General features: G+C 46.3%; 2 protein-coding genes across 2 annotated transcripts; both read right to left on the reverse strand.

The window, feature by feature from the left end:
* Positions 1 to 966: 966 nt before the first annotated feature.
* LOC4349163 (subtilisin-like protease) lies at positions 967 to 3342 on the reverse strand. The gene has a single exon (XM_015757297.3). The coding sequence runs from the start codon at positions 3323 to 3325 to the stop codon at positions 1046 to 1048; it is 2280 nt and encodes a 759-aa protein (XP_015612783.1). The 5' UTR covers positions 3326 to 3342; the 3' UTR covers positions 967 to 1045.
* Positions 3343 to 5949: 2607 nt separating this feature from the next.
* LOC4349164 (cytochrome P450 704C1) lies at positions 5950 to 10700 on the reverse strand. Its single transcript, XM_015757436.3, has 6 exons — positions 10083 to 10700; positions 7541 to 7756; positions 7165 to 7446; positions 6723 to 7055; positions 6405 to 6608; positions 5950 to 6311 (listed from the first exon to the last, which is right to left on the reverse strand). The coding sequence occupies exons 1-6, from the start codon at positions 10401 to 10403 to the stop codon at positions 6132 to 6134; spliced, it is 1536 nt and encodes a 511-aa protein (XP_015612922.1). The 5' UTR covers positions 10404 to 10700; the 3' UTR covers positions 5950 to 6131.
* Positions 10701 to 19999: the final 9299 nt, after the last annotated feature.

Consider the following 19999-nt stretch of genomic DNA (forward strand, 5'->3'; position numbering starts at 1 on the left):
ATTCCTGTTTCGGTAGTGACATCTCCCATCTTCTGAACAATGAAGATCCACCATGGCATTGCTTGCTGCAGACGAACTAGGATAATTTTCATTTGAAAGTAGGGTGGTTGAAACAACGGTTGCCTTCTTTTGAAGTCGGATAAAAATTCATGTCTTCACAAAAGTACAGTCATGAGGTGAGTGAATGGCATGAACATGTGCAGTTTTGAAGATTACAGTACAGCATAATACAGCACAATGACCAGTAATTTTAGATGGGAACTGCTCGTAATTACGGTACATGAACTTCAGATCTAAGTACTGAGTAAGCGTGACAGCAAGCGCAAGACAGGTTTGCAGAGGGCATGTGCAAAGGCAAACAAAAAGCAGATGATACATTTGGTACTACATGTACATACTTTAATGCTGACTACTACTGTTTAGCCTGACCTTTCGTCAAGACGCAACAATTGTTAACAGGCTGGAAATGGATGTGCAATAGGTTTGTCCTCCTACTACCAAACAAAAGCAGTTCTTCTGTAAGCAAAGCAGAGCAAACTGTACTCCCTGAAGCATCTAACCACCTGTTTCTTTGAATACTCCCTCCGTCCAAAAAAAAAAAAAGGCAAACCCTAAATTTACGTGTCTAACTTTGACTGTCCGTCTTATATGAAATTTTTTTATAATTCGTATTTTTATTGGTATTAGATGATAAAACATGATTAATATTTTGTGCGTGGCTTGTTTTTTTAATTTTTTTTATAATTGTTAAACATTGGGTACGGAAACCAGATTTGTCTTTTTTTTAGACGGAGAGAGTATGAATGAGCATTGACTCATCTATTAATGATAATCTCTGATGTATAGTTTCTGATGAATAAGATGGAAATTAATTAGTAGTACTCCAGTAGTAGCTGTCAAAGTTGACAGGATCGGCCAACTAGTCAAGGAGTGCTACATTCTTCACATCTTGACCAACAGAACACAGGTCAAACCAAGGTGATGGATCTTTATTGATCTTAGCTATTTACTGACATACTGTACATGCTGAAGTTGCAAAAAATTACTACGCGGCCGTGGCTGGGATGATGATGGGGCTCCTCACGATGTGTTCGTCCGAGACCCACTTCAGGTTGCCCTCGGCGCCGGCGACGTTCGGCTGGCCGGCCCACCGCACCGTCACGGTGAAGCTCTGCATCTCCTTCAGCTCCGTGAACCGAAGCATCGGCGGCTGCACGATCACGGACACGTCCTTGGGCATGTCGACGACGGCCGTGTACACGGAACTGGGCTTCCCGACGTTGGTCACCGTCCGGTTCACCGTGATCGGCTGCGCGAGCAGGTTGACGACGAGGGATGGGTAGTTGAGCTCTGCCTCGGTGATGGTCTTGACGTCGGAGCAGGTGACCGGCCGGTGGGCTATCTCCTTCACGCCGTCGTCTCCGATCCCCAGCCCGCAGAGGTAGGGGATGTAGTCGTCGGCGTGGAGGTCGTAGACTAGGCCGGGGTCGAACGCGAGCGCCGGGTTGACGTAGCCGGCGCCCATGGCGTAGAAGGTGGCGTGGCGGTATTGCTCGTCCTTGATGGGGACGCCGGTGCGGTCCACGGCGTCCGACGTCGTCATGATCGCCGACTTGATCGCCGCGGGGGACCAGTCCGGGTGGAGGCTCTTGAGGAGAGCGGCAATGCCGCTCAGGTGAGGCGTCGACATGGACGTGCCGGACTCGACGAAGAAGGAGAGGCCGACGCCGTCGGAGAACTCCGTGTGCGACTCGCTCGGCGCCCACGCGGCGAGGATGTTCATGCCGGGCCCGGTGATGTCCGGCTTCAGGATGCCCGGGCTGGCCTTGCTTGGCCCACGCGACGAGAAGAAGGTGACGGCCGGCGACGGGGACGAGCCAATCACCGTCCCCTTGAACGCGATGCTCGCCGTCGGGTTGTCCGTGGAGTTCACGTACGCCGCGATTTTGGTCCCGGCGTCGAAGCTGACGTGCGACGCCGGGAGCACGTGCGCGTCGGCGAAGGTGGTGTACCCCTCGGCTGCTCTGTTCATCACGATGATGCCGGCGCCGCCGTACGCCGCCACGGTCTGGCCGGCCTCGATGCGGCCGTTCAGGCCTCTGCTCTCGCAGAGCACCACCTTGCCGGTCACCTCGGCGTCGCGGAGCACGCTGCAGTCGCGGCTTGTGTCGGAGCCGTCTGCGCCGGGGTACACGAGCGGGAGCGGGTTCGCGGCGGAGTTGTTCCCCGGCTGGAACAGTGACTCGCCGTCGAATTCGTCGCCGTTACCGAGCCTCACGGTGGTGCGTATCGCGCGGTCCATGGTGCCGGCCGCGACGGTGAGCATCCACGGCGCGCCGTTGCCGACCGTGCCGGGGTCCGGGCCGGAGTTGCCCGCGGCGCAGCTGACGACGATGCCACGCTCCATGGCCTTGAACCCGGCGATGGCGATGGGGTCGTAGTTGAACTGCGTGCCGGAGGACGCGCCGATGGAGAATGACAGCACGTCGACGCCGTCCTTCACGGCGGCGTCCAGCCCGGCGATGATGTCCATGATGGAGCAGCGGCTGCGGGTGCACACCTTGTATATCGCGAGGTGCGCGTGCGGCGCCATCCCGGAGGCCGTGCCGTCGGCGTTGCCCCGGACATTGGCGTTCTCCACGAAGTTGCCCGCGGCCGTGCTGGCCGTGTGCGTGCCGTGCCCCGCGTCGTCCACCGGCGGCGCCGACGAGTTCACCGCGGCGCTCCCGAACGCGCGGGCGCCGATGATCTTGTTGTTGCATCCGCCGCCGGCGATCGCCTTGAACTCACACGTGCCCTTCCAGTTCTTGGGCGGCGGCTGGAGGCCGTCGTCGCCGAACGACGGGTGGCTGGGCAGGATCCCGGTGTCCAAGATCCCAATCACGACGCCGCGGCCAAACCCCGAGTGGCTCCAGAACGCCTCGTTCCCGAGGTGGAGCCCAAGGAACCCCGGCGAGCGCGTCGTCGCCAGCGGCAGGAACTCCTCGGGGTACAGCCTGAGGCACCCCGCCGTGGCCCTCACCGCCTCGGCCTCCTCGTCCGTGAGCCGCGCGGCGAACCCGGTGAACACGTCGCTGTAGGAGTACACAATGCGCGGGCCTCCGTCGGCGCCGTCGGAGTCGGAATCGAGCTTGGCCACCTGCGGCAGGAACGAGCGGTGCCACTCCTCGACGGAGGCGTCGCCAGCGGCGGCGGCGGCCTCGTCCCTCGGCTCGAGGTGCACGATGTAGTTCTTCCTCTCCTGCAGGTAACCCGCGGCGAGCAGCGGCGTGGACAGGAGGAGCACCACGGCGAGGCACCACCACCGCATCGACGACCACTCCATCGTGTGTACAATACAATGCCGGCGAGGAGAGGCAGCGCGAGGTTTTATAGGGTGCCACAGGGAGTAAGCTGAAAAGCTTCTCTGTTGCGGCGAGGCGAGACGTGGGGGGAGAGTGGAGTGATGGGGGAGCACTGGCAGTGAGCTGGAGGGCAGTGGCGTGGCGTCGTCGCGGGGGGGTTTGGGTTCGAAAGATGCGTAGCGCGCGTACCGGGGCCCGGATGGCTCCTGTGGCGTACGTACTCTCATGTGGACTGGCGATAGCTGGACCGGTCGGGATCGGGGTTCCTCCCTATTCCGGCGGGCGTGCGTGCGTACGTGCCCGTGTGCCGCTGCGACTGCGCTGGGTGGATCGGACGGAGATATTTTCGAGTGGGGGCTCACCTGTCAGTGGCTGGAGTGGTGGTGAGCCGGTGAGGCGGATTGGCGTCCATTTTTTTTTGAAAGCTAGCGGCGGTGGAGGTGTGTAGTGGAGTGAGACAAGGCGGGACGGCGCCATTCGGCCATTGTATATGGAGGAGGTGCCGAGGTGGTGGTGGTCAATGGTCGGTTGACCGGTTTGGGGCCCCGGGGTTTTGACGACGGACGTGTGAAGCCGCGTCAACAACTCAGGACGCTTTGACGAGAGCCACCGCCGCCCGCCGGTGCACAGGGGGCGTATGGATCACCAATCACCATCCATCATGCGAAACCGCAATTCATCACAAATTGCACGTAATACCCGTCATGCGTTTGAATTTGCCCCGGAGCAAAGCCGCATTTTGAACTTGCCATGGCGGGGAAGAGACCGAGGAATGAAGGAGATGAGACAAAACCCGGACATCCATCCCCAAACCAGATTCGGCCGGTCACTCGCTCGCGTCCAAAGGCAAACGCGGCGCTACTGGACATCAGTCCATCATCCTACTCGATCCACTGCTCTTTTTTTGGGTAGCCACTCCACCACAACCCAACCCAACCCCACGCTAGCTAGCTCGCATCTCTCTCCTCCTCGGCGAGCAAACGTACGTACACGAGCACATCGTCTTGTAGGATGCAGACACATTTGCTGCCCACGAGCTTGCAAACTTTGCAACCACGGCTCTCGAGAAGATTAATCTTTCTCTCTCTTTTTAATCAGCCCGGTTCCCGAGGATTAAACTACCACTCTCCAGTTAACCATAGTTCCTGTGGCGATGTTTGTTTGATGATTAAGCTAAGTGGGTTGTACTGCATTAGGCTATCCAGGACAGGTTGCTCGGTGACGGTGTGTATGGAGGAGGAGTATGTTTAGCCCGTGGCACAAGTATCCAAGAATCCAACGTGACGAACGGATGGATGGTAGTACTGTAGTACGTGCCTGCACCGCACCAGCACGGCCGTCGTGTCTGGTTGGTAGGCTCGAACGTACTCTAGCTCCTCCCGCCATTTTATATGTATCGGACACTTTTGCTCATGCATGATGCATGTCAGAGACGCACGGGTACCCATTTCTCTCGCTGAGAAAGGCGGTGTTCTTGTGCTATTAAGATAGTACTCCCTACGTGTCTTGATTCTTTCCTAAAATTTAAATCTTTTGGTTAAAGAAAGTACTTCCTAAATTTTAAAATAAATTAATTTAATATGTAATATAACATATTCTAGTACTGTGTCTCATGTTCATAATACTTTTGACAGAGGAAGTAAAATTTTACCTCCATTTTCATTAATATTTTTAAACTATTAAACGGTGTGTTTTACAAAACAACAATATAGAAGTTGTTTTAAAATATAAACGAAAATCCACTATTAAATTTATAATAATTAAAACTCAACTAAAATAATGACATTCTTGTTTTGCATAACCTAATTTCATCCTTATCTTTATTTTTTTAAAAAAAAATGAACATCACCACCTAAAGATGACCCCCTACATACTCCTTCCCGCACATGTTTCTAGCTTGATCTAACTAATAGCTACTGTTGCTAGTACTAAAATTATAAGTACCAAGTCAAGGCCTGGGCAAATCAGCTTGTTCCATGCATGGCCACCTTCTGTTTAGGTTTTCCTTGTTGTTCTAGTTTATTGTTCCACCAATCCACCGCATCTATGATATGGATGGCGACGGCTCGGATAAGCCCTGCCCGCGTCCTGCCTGACACGGCAACCATGCATATTTGAAGCGGAAATTAATATGGTCGCGACGGATTAGTTTATCAATCACATTGCATTATTGCAGTCGAACTGGATTGATGTGTGTTGTAGACTGTCACTTTAACTAATGGCCTAACTAATTCTATAACCACTAGGATGGTCACACGCTGATCCATTGATTCTGACGCCATGGCCACTGATTCACTGTACTCCAATTCCTCGATTCATTCATTTTTCGGTGCATTTTCTACGCGTCTTCCTGAGCTTGATCGGCATGTCTACTCGATCCATGTCCAGATCAAGATTAACATCAGCAGTCAGCATGGCGCTGTAGCTTTAATTGACACGATGTGATCGTCTGATCGTCCATGATACATTTCGCGGCACAGTGATGACTGATGAATGCGTTGCATCTGCCATGAACACCAACGCCCAAAAGCCAAAACGTGTGCCATCTGAACTGAAAACCGAATGTATAGTTCGTCGGGCACCGTTTCTCTGACGCTGACTGCTATTTAGGTACATGCACCGGCAGCTTTATTATTTCCAGAGTGCAATACGGATCATTCGCGATCAGACGTTATTAAGGTCTACAGATATCATTCGATTTGGCACACAAGAGCTGTCACTTGCATTGAGTACAGTGTACAGGTGACAGCTGCAGTATGTGCCCAGGCTGTGTAGTGTGACATGCACTCATCTCGCCGTAGCCGTCAGATGGAGACCCTGGTCGATGGCGAGTGTAAGCGTGGTCCTGTAGCTAACGATCTCCTTCTCGTCGCGAAGTTTGAGCACGAAGAAACGGAGCAGCACGGCCGCGAAGATCTTCATCTGCCTGTACGCGAACTCCTTCCCGAGGCAGATTCTTGGCCCGGCCTACGGAAGAAGCAGGTAAACAGAATTCAGAAATCTAGTCACCAACTTCTTCAGAGAAATTGATGATTGTGTGCTGAGTTCGGTAAACTTCACCTGAAATGCTGTAAACTTGAACGGGCTTTCCTGCTGAAAGACGCCGTTTTCGTCGAGCCAACGTTCAGGCCGGAAGTATTCAGCGTCTTTGCCCCACAAGCTCTCCATCCGGCCCATCGCGTAGGGGATGAAGAACACGATGTCCCCCTTGCTGACGTTAAAACCGTTGGGCAATACATCGTCTGAAAAGCACTGCTTGTTTTCCTGAAAAAGAAAAGGATCATCATCAACAAGAGACGTTTGTTACGCACTCGATGAGAGAAATGTCGTTTGATTAATTAGCTCGATGGTAGTATGAAACTGATCATAATTAATCACCATTGGAACTGAAGGGTAAAGCCGGAGCGTCTCCGTCAGTGCGGCGTGCAGGTAGTGCATGTTGTTCAGCGCTTGGTCAGTCAAGCTCTGCAAGAACTCGTCGACGGAAGCGGTGTCCCCGGCGCTGGTGGCCACCATGGCTTCGTGGCAGATCTTCTCCTGGACTTCCGGGTGCTTGCACACCATGTACAGGAACCAAGCAAGCGCCCCAGCTGTGGTGTCCTTGCCGGCTATGACAATGTTCAGTATGATGTCTCGCAGGTACTTGTAATCGACCACAGAATCGCTGGTCGTTGCCTGGAGAAATCTTGATAGGATATCCTGCCTCGAACCCTGTACAGATACAAAATTCAGCTTAGTTACACATCCAGAAATGGATCTATCATATATATGTCAGTCAAACCGGAGTGTAGTGAGCTGCTTAGTTTCAGGGGTTGCTTACGGAGTCGTGTGAGTTGGAGAGCTCGTCGGACCTGGCACGGATGAGCCTGTACACGAATTCGTCGACGACCTTGATCCTCTCCTTGAGCATGGCCTCGACGCCGACGTTGAGGAGCCTTGCCAGCTTCCAGAGCGGGCTGATGTAGCGGAGCATGGTGAACTCACTGGCGTCGTCGAACGCCGCGGCGAAGCGGCTCCCCTCGCCGGAGCCGTCCAGCGTGTTGAGGTCTGTGCCGAATGCGATGGTGAAGATGGAGTCCATCGTTGCTCTCAGCATCAAACCCTGAACAAACGTTCGACACAAACCGTACGTCACTCACCGTCTCACCGGCGCCGTGCATTATTAGCCATTTGGTAGTTACGATCGCTTAATTTACCTGGAAGTCCATGGATTGGTTTGACGCGGCGTGGTTGGAGACGATGCCGGCGAGCTTGGCGGCGTTCCTCTTGAAGACGGCGCAGCTGAAGTCGCGGAGGGCCCTGGTGGAGAAGTCGTAGCTGGCGATCTTCCTCTGCTGCTTCCACTTCTCGCCGTCGATGGCGAAGATGCCGTCCCCGAACAGGTCCTTGGCGTTCCCGTGGTTAAACGGCCCCTTTGTTTCGTACAGTACGTGTCAGCACAAACCAGTGTCGTGGAAAACGAAATACGGGTGGCGGACGGACGAGGTGCCGTCAAGCGATTAATCGTAATACGGATGATTAAACGGAATTATACGGATTTTTGGCGTTCGCACTAAGATGTACATAATTGATGTTAATGGCAACGGTGGAGACAAAATGCATCATCTTAATAAAAAATATTTGTATAAATCTCTAACTATATTATGAAAATACCATTTATTAGTTCAATAGATATCAATACTGATGGTTAGTAGCGCAATAGTATTGGGCTTGTTAGTCAAAATAGTGCAGCTGGGCTGCAAGTTGCAAGTTTATGTTAGTTTCATAAACAGACATCTGATTTATCGATAAATAACCGACTAATCATGCCATACAACTGTATAATTACTCTGAAATAGTAATGTTGCTCCGACTTGATGATACGGTACGGTCTGGCTACCGTTTCCGTTTTGACGGACGATTAAACGGCTGTGCCGGCCGACTTCCACGACACTGGCACAAACATGAAATAGCTGCTTGCGCAAAGCCGATGGGCCTACCTATGGGATGTTCGAACTATTGTGATTTTCTGAGTGGATAAGTTTATTTTAGGTCTCTCATCTTAACGTCGTGTTTGAATCGTCTTCTTAAAATGCAAAACCAGATATACATACGCCCCTCATTTTTACAAAACTGGTGTACCAGAAGTCCTAGAACAGTATCGTTCCTGGTTTTGATTGAGGTGACAGCTAAGTCAGTGTTGGACCCACATGTCAGGGTATTTTAGTCAGAGTCAGAACACTCTTTCTTCGTCTTCTCCCCTCCTCTCCCCATCGGTCGCTACCCCTGTCCACGTTGCTCATTGTCTACCTCCTGGCCTAATGAGAGATGGTAAAGTGAGACGTTTGATATGTGGGTCTCACGCTGACTTAGCCGATACTTTAGCTGAAATCGGCATTATACTGTCCTGGGATTTTGGGTACATCAGTTTTACAAGTTGAGAGACGTAAGTTGAGGGACGTGTTATATCTGATATTGATGTTCAATGAAATGATTCAAACCCAATGTTAAGATAAGGGACCTAAGTACCTAACATGTACTTATTCCATTTCTGGTTTATGATGATCTGTTTGGGCCCTTGATAGTTGGGTCGGAACGGGATTACGACCGAGGCTGATAATTAATGGGCCTATCAGACGAGCACGGCGTCCGTGGAAGGCCGGAATGCATCTGAGGCTTATGTCCGGCCCATAATAAAAGAGAAATCTTGTGACTATTTGTTCCAGAAAACATTTAAACTATTAAACGTCATTTTTAAGCATCATATTTAAACCTCATGTAGATGTAACACACTGACTCTCAGTGCTTGGTGGCGAACTCCAAACATGATTGCGTAGAATTGTGGTTTTCATATAGTAGAAGTTACTCCCTCCGTAGCAGATTATAGCCATAGGGCATATTTTATTTGGAACAAGTACTTAAGACAAGATTTGACCACTGACCACCTATAAAATATATTCTTGTTATCTGTAGAACTAATGTCTTGGGAAATTTTTTTAAAAGATATAAGTTTTATGCACTAAATATACTTATAATTTGATTAATCATTGGTCAAACACACAAAATTTGACTTTCCGAAATATTATGTGTCCTATAATTTTCAACGGAGGGAATAATATTCAACTAGGTTTACATATAGGGTTAACTTAACTAGAAGCTACGTATACTGTAGCAGTTTACAAACAATCTTTAAACATTTAAATCCAATTTCAATTTCTACAAGTTATATTAAAAAAAAAAGATGCACTTGATTATACAGTGATAAGGGGTGTGTGGTTTCAACTCTAAAGTTATGTATTCAATTTCCAATACACTCACAATTTTCTCTTAAAAAATATTTGAAGGTACGTCTCTCTCTCCAAATCTTATTTTTTTTACAAGTTACAATATAAGAAAACAAATTAAACTTTATTTAGTATACATATATTCACAACCATATATATATTTTTAACAACTTGTAGATGTTAAACTTAAACTTAAATATAACGTCAATCCATCTTCTTAATTTATTTTTTTTTAAAAAAAACATACCTATCTAAGTGAAATTCCAAAAGTTACAACAAAAGAAAACAAATATTTAAACTTTGGTTACCATACATATATTGACAACCATATATATTTTTTACAACTTGTAGACGTTAAATTTAAACTAAAAAATATAACGTCAATCCATCTTCTTAGTTTCTTTTTTTAAAAAATCATACCTATCTAAGTGAAATTCCAAAAAAAAAAAGAAAGAAAAGAAGAGAGGAGATAAACCTTGCCGTAGTTGGCGAAGTTGGTCTTGAGGATGTGCTCGACGACGGCGGGGTCGCAGGTGTATATCTGGTCGCCGCCGGCCGGCACGAGCATCCGGAAGGTCGTGTGCTCGCGGGACAGCGCCGTGTGGTAGTCGTGTATGCGCCGGACGTTGTACAGCTGGTGGAACACCGTGCCGACCACCGGCGGCCGCCGCCGCCGCTTCTGCTTGTTGCTGGTGACGGCCAGGTACGAGCAGATCGCCACCAGAGCGAGGGCGCCGGCGGTGGCCATTACCGCCGCCGGAGAGTAGCAAGAGTCCCCGCCGCGTTCCGCTCCCATGGCTACAAGCAACAACGAGATGGGATTAGCTAGCTGCCGATTGCTGGACGCGCGACTGAGAGTGTTTTCCCCTTTTGTATTTGGCGCGAATGCATCTCTTTAATTTATAGATAGGAGAAGGTTCCAAATTGGCAGGATATAATTAGCGATGGGCTTATGGGGTACTCCATGTGGACTGCATGATAAAATAGTGGAAGATATCTTGTCAGCCGTCGACATGTAAACATGTTTGGAGTGTTGGACTAGCACAGCACTACACTATTCTCAGATTTGTTTAATTATCATGCTTCCACTCTTGACTCTTCCACCAGCAAGTTGTCTTTATTTATTTTAATGGCTGACAATGACATTTATATATTATTATTTCCTTATTTTTGGTTTTTGCAATGAGTTTAGTCCTCCCTCCGTTTTTTAAATGTCGATCAACATTCACTAGTCCGGTTATATGTACAATGGCTGTTATATTACTAATTAAGAATATTTGCTGACACGGAAAAACAGAGAGAAGAGAGATAAAACATTGCCGTTACTATTGACAACTCATGAATAACAACTCTTAGTTTTTATAAAATAGAACTTGGCTGCATGAGAATAAAATATAAAATAATAGTAATAAAAAACTTTTTAATTAATGATTAGAGTATTTATTATTTCAAAAATTTAAGGGAATAGTCTCTAAATAAAATGTGTATTGTCTAATTAATATTCTGTATCAGGCTTTACCTTTAGACAAGACATATTATAGAGATGCATTTGATACTGCAGTAGCAAGGGGTGTTGTTTTCAATCTTAAAGTCTCGTGTTCAATCCACAATATATTCACAATTTCTTCTTAATTTTTTTGTGAGACGTCTCTCCCTCCAAATCTTTTTTTACTTGCAATTATAGCTGTATCATTAATTCCTCATGAATGGTTAAAATACGTGAAATTTAAGACACAATATACTTTGGATGGTGTCATATCGTTTTAATTCTTCGTAACATTTTCAAAATAAAACAAGAGATCAAAGTTTGACAATGAGAACGAATAGTTTCGCTATCGATTATTTTTTTAAGGGGGCAGGGAGATATGGGATATCTGTCAATCAGAAGCGGAAGATATCCTGTCATACGTCATTAGTGTTCGACTAGCCCAGCATGACAGCAGTACAACACTAATCAACTGGCCCGACGGCAATGACTTGGCGTGGTCCTCAGGTTTCTTTAGTGTTTATTATGCTCCCAGATTACTTCATCTACTATATGTATATAAAAAAAAAGAAGAAGAAAAGCTTCCCAACACGTTCGCCTTTCTTCTTTTTTATATATACAGTATATAATATGTCCGATAGAGAATGACATTTGTTCCTGACATTTTTTTTGGTTTTGTTTGGCGGTCCTTACGTTTTAAAATATACTTTAGCGTTGACTACTACACATACAATTTGACAATTAGTTACTCTTAAATAGTAGGAAGTTTTATCTTATGATTGCAATTAAGATACAATATACTTGGATTATATAATCTCTTTTTAAATATTTGTATTTTGTTTTGAAAAATATGGGAGGTCAAGGGTTGAACATGAATAGTTCCATGAGCAATTATTTATGGGTTAATTGAATCCATATTGTTGTAATTTCTTCGATTTCAAAACATACCATTACTATTCGTATAATTTTTTTTAACTGAAAACACTGGGGGAGAAGTCCCCACGTGAATTAAATTAACAAAGGTTACTTACATCAACCGACAACAGAGGAAGGGAGGAGAGAAACAACAGACTAAGGAGAGAGAAAAAAAAATCCAATTACAGCAGACTAAGCGGGGACGAGAGAATGGAGATCCACAGCGGCAGGATGTTCTTACTATTCGTATATTAAGAGACATGCCATTACAATTTGATGTAAATTAGAAATATGCCATTACGTACCCCTTCAACACAATTAAAAAATTGGACAAATGCCCCCCTCCTCCTCCCTTCACCCCCTTCTTCCTTCTCCCTCTCACTATTTGTCATCTCTTCCACAAGTCCGATCCGGCAATCCCCACCCAACTCACCGGATAGGCACTCCCTCTGTTCTCCACTCTCGTCGTCCACAACACCACAACATAGCCAACATGAGAAGCTCTGATTCCTACCAAGCATTGAGGACTCGCCCCCACCACCTAGACTACCCGACCACTCCACCGTTAGCTCCATTGCCGGTGGCATGACTTCATTGGATCCTGAACAAAAAAGGAGAGAGGAGGAGGGGTAATTTAGTCCAAATCTTTTTTATAATTACATTGAAATGGTACTAGTGGCATATTACTAATTTCGGTCAAATTGTAATAACATATCTTCAAATAAACAAATAATTATGATATTTTTCAAAATCAAAGAAGTTATAATGGCATATGGATCCGATTAATGGAAACTTAACAACAATGATATTTCTAGGATAAAATCACATGTATGATAGTATTTTAGGTAACTCTCACTTGTTGATGATATTTCTTATATTTGAGTGTTTATCAATAACATTTCTTAGTTTTTCCATATTTAGTTAGATTGGCTTTAGTTGTGGATTGCCGCGCTGAGTGATGCGCCCTTCTGTATTTTGCGCGAATTAGTGATGGGATATCTTTGTCATTCTGTATAATGCATCTCTTTAGTTATAGCCGGGTAGGTTCCAAATAGGCAGGATATAATTAATGATGGGATTGTCATTCGTCGATACTCCATCCGTCCCATAAAAAACGAATCTAGAACCAGACATATTCTACTACTATGAATCTAGACGTATGTATGTCCATAATCGAAATACTAGGATGTATCATATTCGGTACTAGGTTATTTTTTTATGGGACGGAGGGAGTAGGCTGGAGCATTGGACGAGCACCGCATTACCTTACTCAGGTTTATTTATTATGCTTCCAACAAGTTGTCGTTCTTTCTTTTAATGGCTGAGAATGACTTCTGTATCTTGATTGTTTTTCTTTCAGCTGGTCCTCCCTCTCTCCTATAATATACTCCCTCCGTCCTAAAATATAACAATTTTAGGGTGAATGAGACATATAATAGTACTATACTAGAATATGTCCCATCCACCCAAAAGTTATGATGGCTGTGTTTAGTTCGTGTGACAAAATTTTTTTAAGTATACGGACACACATTTGAAGTATTAAACATATACTAATAACTAAACAAATTACAAATTCCACCTGTAAACTGTGAGATGAATCTATTAAGTCTAATTAATCCGTCATTAGCAAATATTTACTGTAGCACCATATTATCAAATCATGACGTAATTAGGCTCAAAAGATTCGTCTCGCGATTTACATGCAAACTGTGCAATTGATTTTTTTCGTCCATATTTAATGCTCCATGCATATGTCCGAACATTTGATGTGACAGAAAAGTAATAAGTTTGAAGAAAAAAGTTTGAATATAAACACGGCCTATATTTTAGGTTGGAGGGAGTATAAAAGATTTTGATTGGATGTGATACATCCTACTACACGAACAAACAAATTCCCTTATATTTAGAGACGGAGGGAGTAAGATGTCTTAGCACAGTTTTCGAAACTAATTTATGATTTGTAGTTTCCTAAAGTTTGTAACAACAAAATTATAATCATATAAAAGTAAATTAAAATATCAATTCAATGATATTATTTTCAGCAAATAAAATTTAGTTTATACTGTACAAATTGTTAGTTAGTAGTAAATGTTTTAGGAGTTAAATCTTAAAATACGTGCACACCTGTATTATAGGATGGAGAGTATCAATCAACGTTGCCTACTCTACTTATACGTCGATCATTATTCAGTTAATCACTTTAAATGGTTAATGCAATGGCAGTGGAAGCTGCAATCTTTTTAACTTTGCAGATACTATACTTTCCTTACGGATAATGCAGCTATTAATGACACTATAAAGGAGAAAAAACTTTGAGGAAAAACCAGGCCAACCTTTGATTAGTCGAATGCAAGCAAATATTCCTCAGACCATGATGCAGGTTACGTGGATCATAGGAGAAGTTAATCGATTAGCCGATAAACTAGTAAAAGATGCTAGAATGCAGCAACTAAGTTCTCCAGTTTATAACTGTCAAAAAAAATCCTAGCAATTGTTGTTACGCTAGAGCTTTGAAAGACCATTTTAGTGCAACCAACTGTACGGTAAATAATGTAGTAGTTCTATGTTTCTGAAACGGAAATAAAGTTTTTGAGTTATCAAAAATACTCCTAAGGGCCTGTTTGGCACAGTTCTAACCAAACAGTTTCAACTCCACTAAAACTGGGAGTGGAGCTGGGTGGAACTCTCTCACAAAATGAACTATAGTTGTGGAGCTGGGTTTAGGCAGCTCCACAACTCTACTCCAGACCCAACTCCTGAAGCTAAATTTAGGAGTTGGAGCTGTACCAAACATGCTCTAAATGGTTAGAATATGACGAACAAAAGTATATCACTATAGTACAATACATTGATTATACTATATAATTTTTATTTGTAATTCTTTTATAGAAAATGAGAGATCAAAGTTTGAAAATAAAAAATACCACTGTCAACTATTTTTAAAAATGGAGGAAGATTTTTTTTTTTGGGGGGGGGGGGGGGTAGGGGTGAAAACGAATAAGATAATATCCAATCCAAATCTGTCCGAAACGAGGATATGGTACGTGCTTTTAGAAATCCGACGGATATGGAGATGCGAATGTGGATAGTATGATGCAGCACATGGAGAAGATGTGGATGGAAAGATAGAGGATGTCACGTGAGCACTGTTGCAATGTAGGATGAAAACTAGATTTTATTGCCCCATTATATGGCACGCCCTATCAAAACTGGTTGTATTAGGATACGAGGTTTATTCGTCTGATTTGAAGAGTCAAATGAAAAAAAATATGAAGTTGTTTTGATTGAGGAGATAATTTGGACTATAATAGTTTATGAAGATAATTGAGACATTTTTTTTCCTTCTAGAAGACATCATCGTACAAATGTCAATGTCCCTTTTTTATTTGCCACCGCTGTCACGTTTCTATTGGTTGACTTCCGTTTGCCCAGTCAAATTTTGTATAAATGCCTGATCGAACAGCCCCCATCCATGGAATACATTAATGGGTTCCGTCCATTCAGCTGCATAAGGGTCAATTCTTCTTCAATGTCCAAATTGCCATTTGGACTTCACAATTTCAGCACTAATCTAAACAAGATCAAATCGATGGGTAACCCTATCTAGCTGGTCATTGGTCATTGTCGCACGCAAGAACACTACATTGTCTACTTGAACACGCAGAAATGGATGAGATAAACTATATACTCCCTCCGGTTTCATTTTAATTGACGCTTTGGACAATGACACGCTCTACAAAATATACCTTTGACCTTATTTTTCTATTATAATATATACAATAAATAATGCATGTTTTACTTTTATTATAGTGTTTTGAAAGATAAATCTATATATGTTTTTCTAGTTTCTTTAAACTAAATATTTTTTAAGTTATTGATGGTCAAAGTTATAAAAGTTTAACCTCAACATTGTCCAAAACGTTAATTAATATAGAACCAGAGGGGGTATAGTATTAAATTATTAACCGCAAAATACTAAAATCCAGAAGTGATCAACAATCATCATGAAAGATTAGCAATGGCAAATAGAGAATTGCCCCCAAACAACGATCAATCCACCGGAAAGAAGAACCCTATCTTCCAGAAACGCACTTGGCTGATAAAACAAGCAAGCAAAAACAGGGTAGATCTGATGCTGCTTCTGGACTTATCAAATCTCAGAGCGCACCACTGAATTCAGAAATCACAACACTGATTCATTGTTAGCACCAAAACAAAAAAGGGTAAATTATATAATGGCAGAACAGTAATTGAAATGGGAGTAGTAACACAATCAGTACTGAAGTAGATAATTAATATTCCCTCCATTGTAAAATATTTTATGCAACTACTATTAACGTATAGATTAAGAAAAAAATATAATCATTTCCTTGTTTGGATCAACCCAATAAGTTGCTTATAAGCATACACGTATTGTATTATGAAACATTATAAAAAAAATAGTTGTGCCCTACACTATAAAATGAAGGGAGTAGTAGCAGCGACACAGGATATTCCTTAATGCATGATAAAAAGATACAATACAAATTTAATTGTGGTTTGTTACATAAATACAAATACCTTGTTATAGGTTAGCTTCCTCTAAGCATAATATTATACTGTCCTTAGCTCTTCAATTGTAGTTATGGATCTTGATCCTATAGAGAGAAAAAAAAATGCATATCAAAGACATGAATTAGTACATATGGTAGTTAAGAAAATTTCGGAAGAAGAATTTAAAATACCACTAACGAGAGGTAAGGGTGTAAGTAACTAACCTACAAAATACACTTATATACCAAAATGAATTACTCAATTTTTTTAGAGTAATTCTACGGTCCTTGAGGAAATACCATGAGGTACCAAAACTTAGTGTAAAATTTGGTACCTCATAATACCTAAATATCAAGAGGTACCAAATTTACAATAGAAAAAAATAGTACCTCATGATATCTCCTCAAGTCCCGTAAAATTGCTCTTTGAGAATAATAAGAGATACCGAAAAACTCAGTGATCTCTGGTCGTTGATCAAGGTCCTAAAGGGGCTGGTCTTGATATGCTCGGGCCGGCTGCTCCTGGCCTTCTGCCTCCTTGCTTAATGTTGTGACGGCACCGGCGAGCCAAGGAGTTGAGCTGATAAGGCATCGCCGCCTACCAGCAAGTCGGGGTTGCCGGGTAGGGGCGGCAGGCGCCTTGTGGATTGGCAGGTTGTTGGAAGCGCGGCGGCAACCGGCCGGGCCTAGGCCGCTGGGCGGGAGGCGCCTGGAGCAAGCGTCGAGCAGGGAGACAGTTGTGTTAGGAGGCATCGGCATCGGCGGCACTATGCCCCTTGTCTTGTTCTCACATCCGGTGAGACCGTAGTACTAGTAGGGAGGAACCAGGGTTTAGTCTTTATTGGGCTCGGGCCGAACGTTGGTATGTCGAAAGGAAAAAGTACACCGAAGGTCCCTCAACTTGTCATCGAATTACAAAATCGTCCGTCAACCGCAAAACTAGATATATAACATCCCTTAACTTACAAAACAGTTCACTTTACATCCTTCGATGGTTTTGAACTCGGTTTTGTCTGACGTGGCGGGTGAGTTAGCGTGGGCCTCACATATCAGCACGCCACGTCATCATGTTCTCTTTCCCTCCTCTCCCTTCCCCTCTCTCTCTCTCATCTCCCTGGGCAGGCTGGTCGGCGGTGGTGGCGCGACCGCGTGCTTCGCCGGGGAGACCAGCGAGTACCGGCGCCAGCTCGGCTCCGCCGTCGACATGCCGCTCGACGCCGACGTCTTCTGTGCCCCGCCCGACCACAATGCGCCCCAGCAGGTAACCCGCACTCTGCACTGCCTGTTCTTTTCTGCATCGCGGAAGGAAGGCATCGATAGACTCCTCCGGGGTGTCGGGTTTCGAAGCCCTCGATTTATTTGCAGCATCTGTGCAGCTTCGGAGAAATCAAATGTCCCGCTTGCTCCTTTTGTGATCGATGCTTGAGATAGTAGCGTCCTGCATCTGTTCGTGATTCGTGGCTCGCAAGCCGCACTTCGATTACTGTAGATGTAATATACTACTAGTACGGAGTATTTTGCTGTTCGTTCTGTACTCGCGCTGGTCCTGCTGAGTGCTGAGTGGTGGTCATCCATTTGTATATGGTTGTCTCTGTCTCCATGCTGATGAAACAAGCGCCAGACCGGCGACTGCATCGGCCACTTGGAGTGCGGCGGCACGGGCGCCATGCCGCCGGTGACGCTGTTTTGTAGGCGATGGTGTAGGCGGCGGCGTTGCAGGTGAAGGTGCTCGTGTAGGCGATGGTGTAGGCGGCGGCGTTGCAGGTGAAGGTGCTCATGCCGTCGTCGTAGGCGTAGCTCGTTGAAGATGGCCGAGTACGCCGTCGGCCGGCACGTCGCCGGCGTCGCATACGCGCCGCTGCAGCAGTACTCCTCCTCCCCGAACGCCTCGCACGCACTCCGGCACGCCACCGTCCCGCCGCCGCCGTCCACCTGCAACTCCTTCGGACACGCTGCACATATGCTCATGCAGCACAAACACGTTCGCCATGTACGACATGCATGCATGACGCATGGATGTGTGACACGTTACGTACAGCGGTTGAGGTCGGCCGTGCAGCCGGTGGTGGCGCAGCCGCCGCCGGCCTGCGGGACGGCGACGATGGGCAGGCTGTACCCGTCGACGAGGCTCACGTCGTAGTAGTCCAGGTCACCGGCGCCGCCGCCGCCGCCGCCCTTCCCCAGCGTGACCTCGAACAGCGTCGCCGGCGGCGTGGCGCCCGTGCCGCCACAATCCAAGCGGCCGCCGCATTCGCCTGGAGCCGTCGACGACGACAAGGCTGATGCATCCCCATCCGCAGCGGCGCTCGCCCGCCGCCGCCGCCGCTCTCGCCCGCTGACGCCGCCTCTCCGCAGCCGTGCTCGCCCACCGACGCCGCCACTCCGCCACCGCGCTCGCCCGTCGACGCCGCCGCTTCGCCTGCTGGAGTACATCGCTTCGCCTCCTTCACCACCACCGCCGGCGCATCCCCTCGCAAGCGCCACCACTCCGATGACAAGAGCACCCAGTTCGGCAAGGACGATGTGACCGCCGCCGCCGCCGGGCTGCCGCCTCACCTCCTCCTCCTCGGCGGCAGTGGCATCGCCAAGAGCGTGTGCTTCTCCGCCGCCGGCCGCCATGCCCTCCTCACGGCGTCGAACGAGAAGAGAAGAGTGAGAGAGAGAAAGAGAGAGGAGGAAGGAAAAGAGATTGACGTGGCATCTGACACGTGGGGCCCACATAAAGGTCCCACGCTGACTCTGCCGCCACGTAGGACAAAACTGGGTCCAAAACCACCAAAGGACCTATTGTAATCGGTTTTGATTGGTTAATGGATGCCGGATATCTGGTTTTGGGATTGGGGGATGATTTTGTAACTCGATGACAAGTTGAGGGACCTTCGGTGTACTTTTTCCTATGTCGAAATTTCTAGTTATACAAAAGGCAGTCCATTGCTACTTGGGCCACGACCCATGTCCCAAGGTGCATAGGTGTTTTTGGCATTGGCATATCTAGGTAAAATGGAACACAAAAATAATTAACCAATGGCGGACAGCGGGGCAGGATTGATAAAAACCAGATCCGGATCCCATTAATAGGGATGGACGGCAATGCAGAGGAAGGTGTCGGCAGAGGCGATGAGTGAAACAGTGGAGGTGGGCTCGGCGTCGGTGCATTGTTCACAGTAATGGTGACATGGCAGAGACCCTAGGATGGCAAGGGTCGCGAGGTCCTTGCATCCGGCAGCAGTGCAGTTGATCCAGGCGAGGAAGATGGTGGCGTGGCATTTCCAACTTCCAAGCAGTAGCAGGATGAATCTAGGGTTGTGTTTAGTTTAGCGCAAAGTTTGGATTTTGGTTGAAATTGAAAATGATGTGACTGAAAAGTTATGTGTGTATGACATGTTGATGTGATGAAAAAGGACTGAAGTTTGGATCCAAACTTTGGATCTAAACACAGCCTAGGTGGGGACAGTGTGG

This window comes from Oryza sativa, chromosome 10, assembly GCF_034140825.1.
Source record: "Oryza sativa Japonica Group chromosome 10, ASM3414082v1".
Lineage (NCBI taxonomy): Eukaryota > Viridiplantae > Streptophyta > Magnoliopsida > Poales > Poaceae > Oryza > Oryza sativa.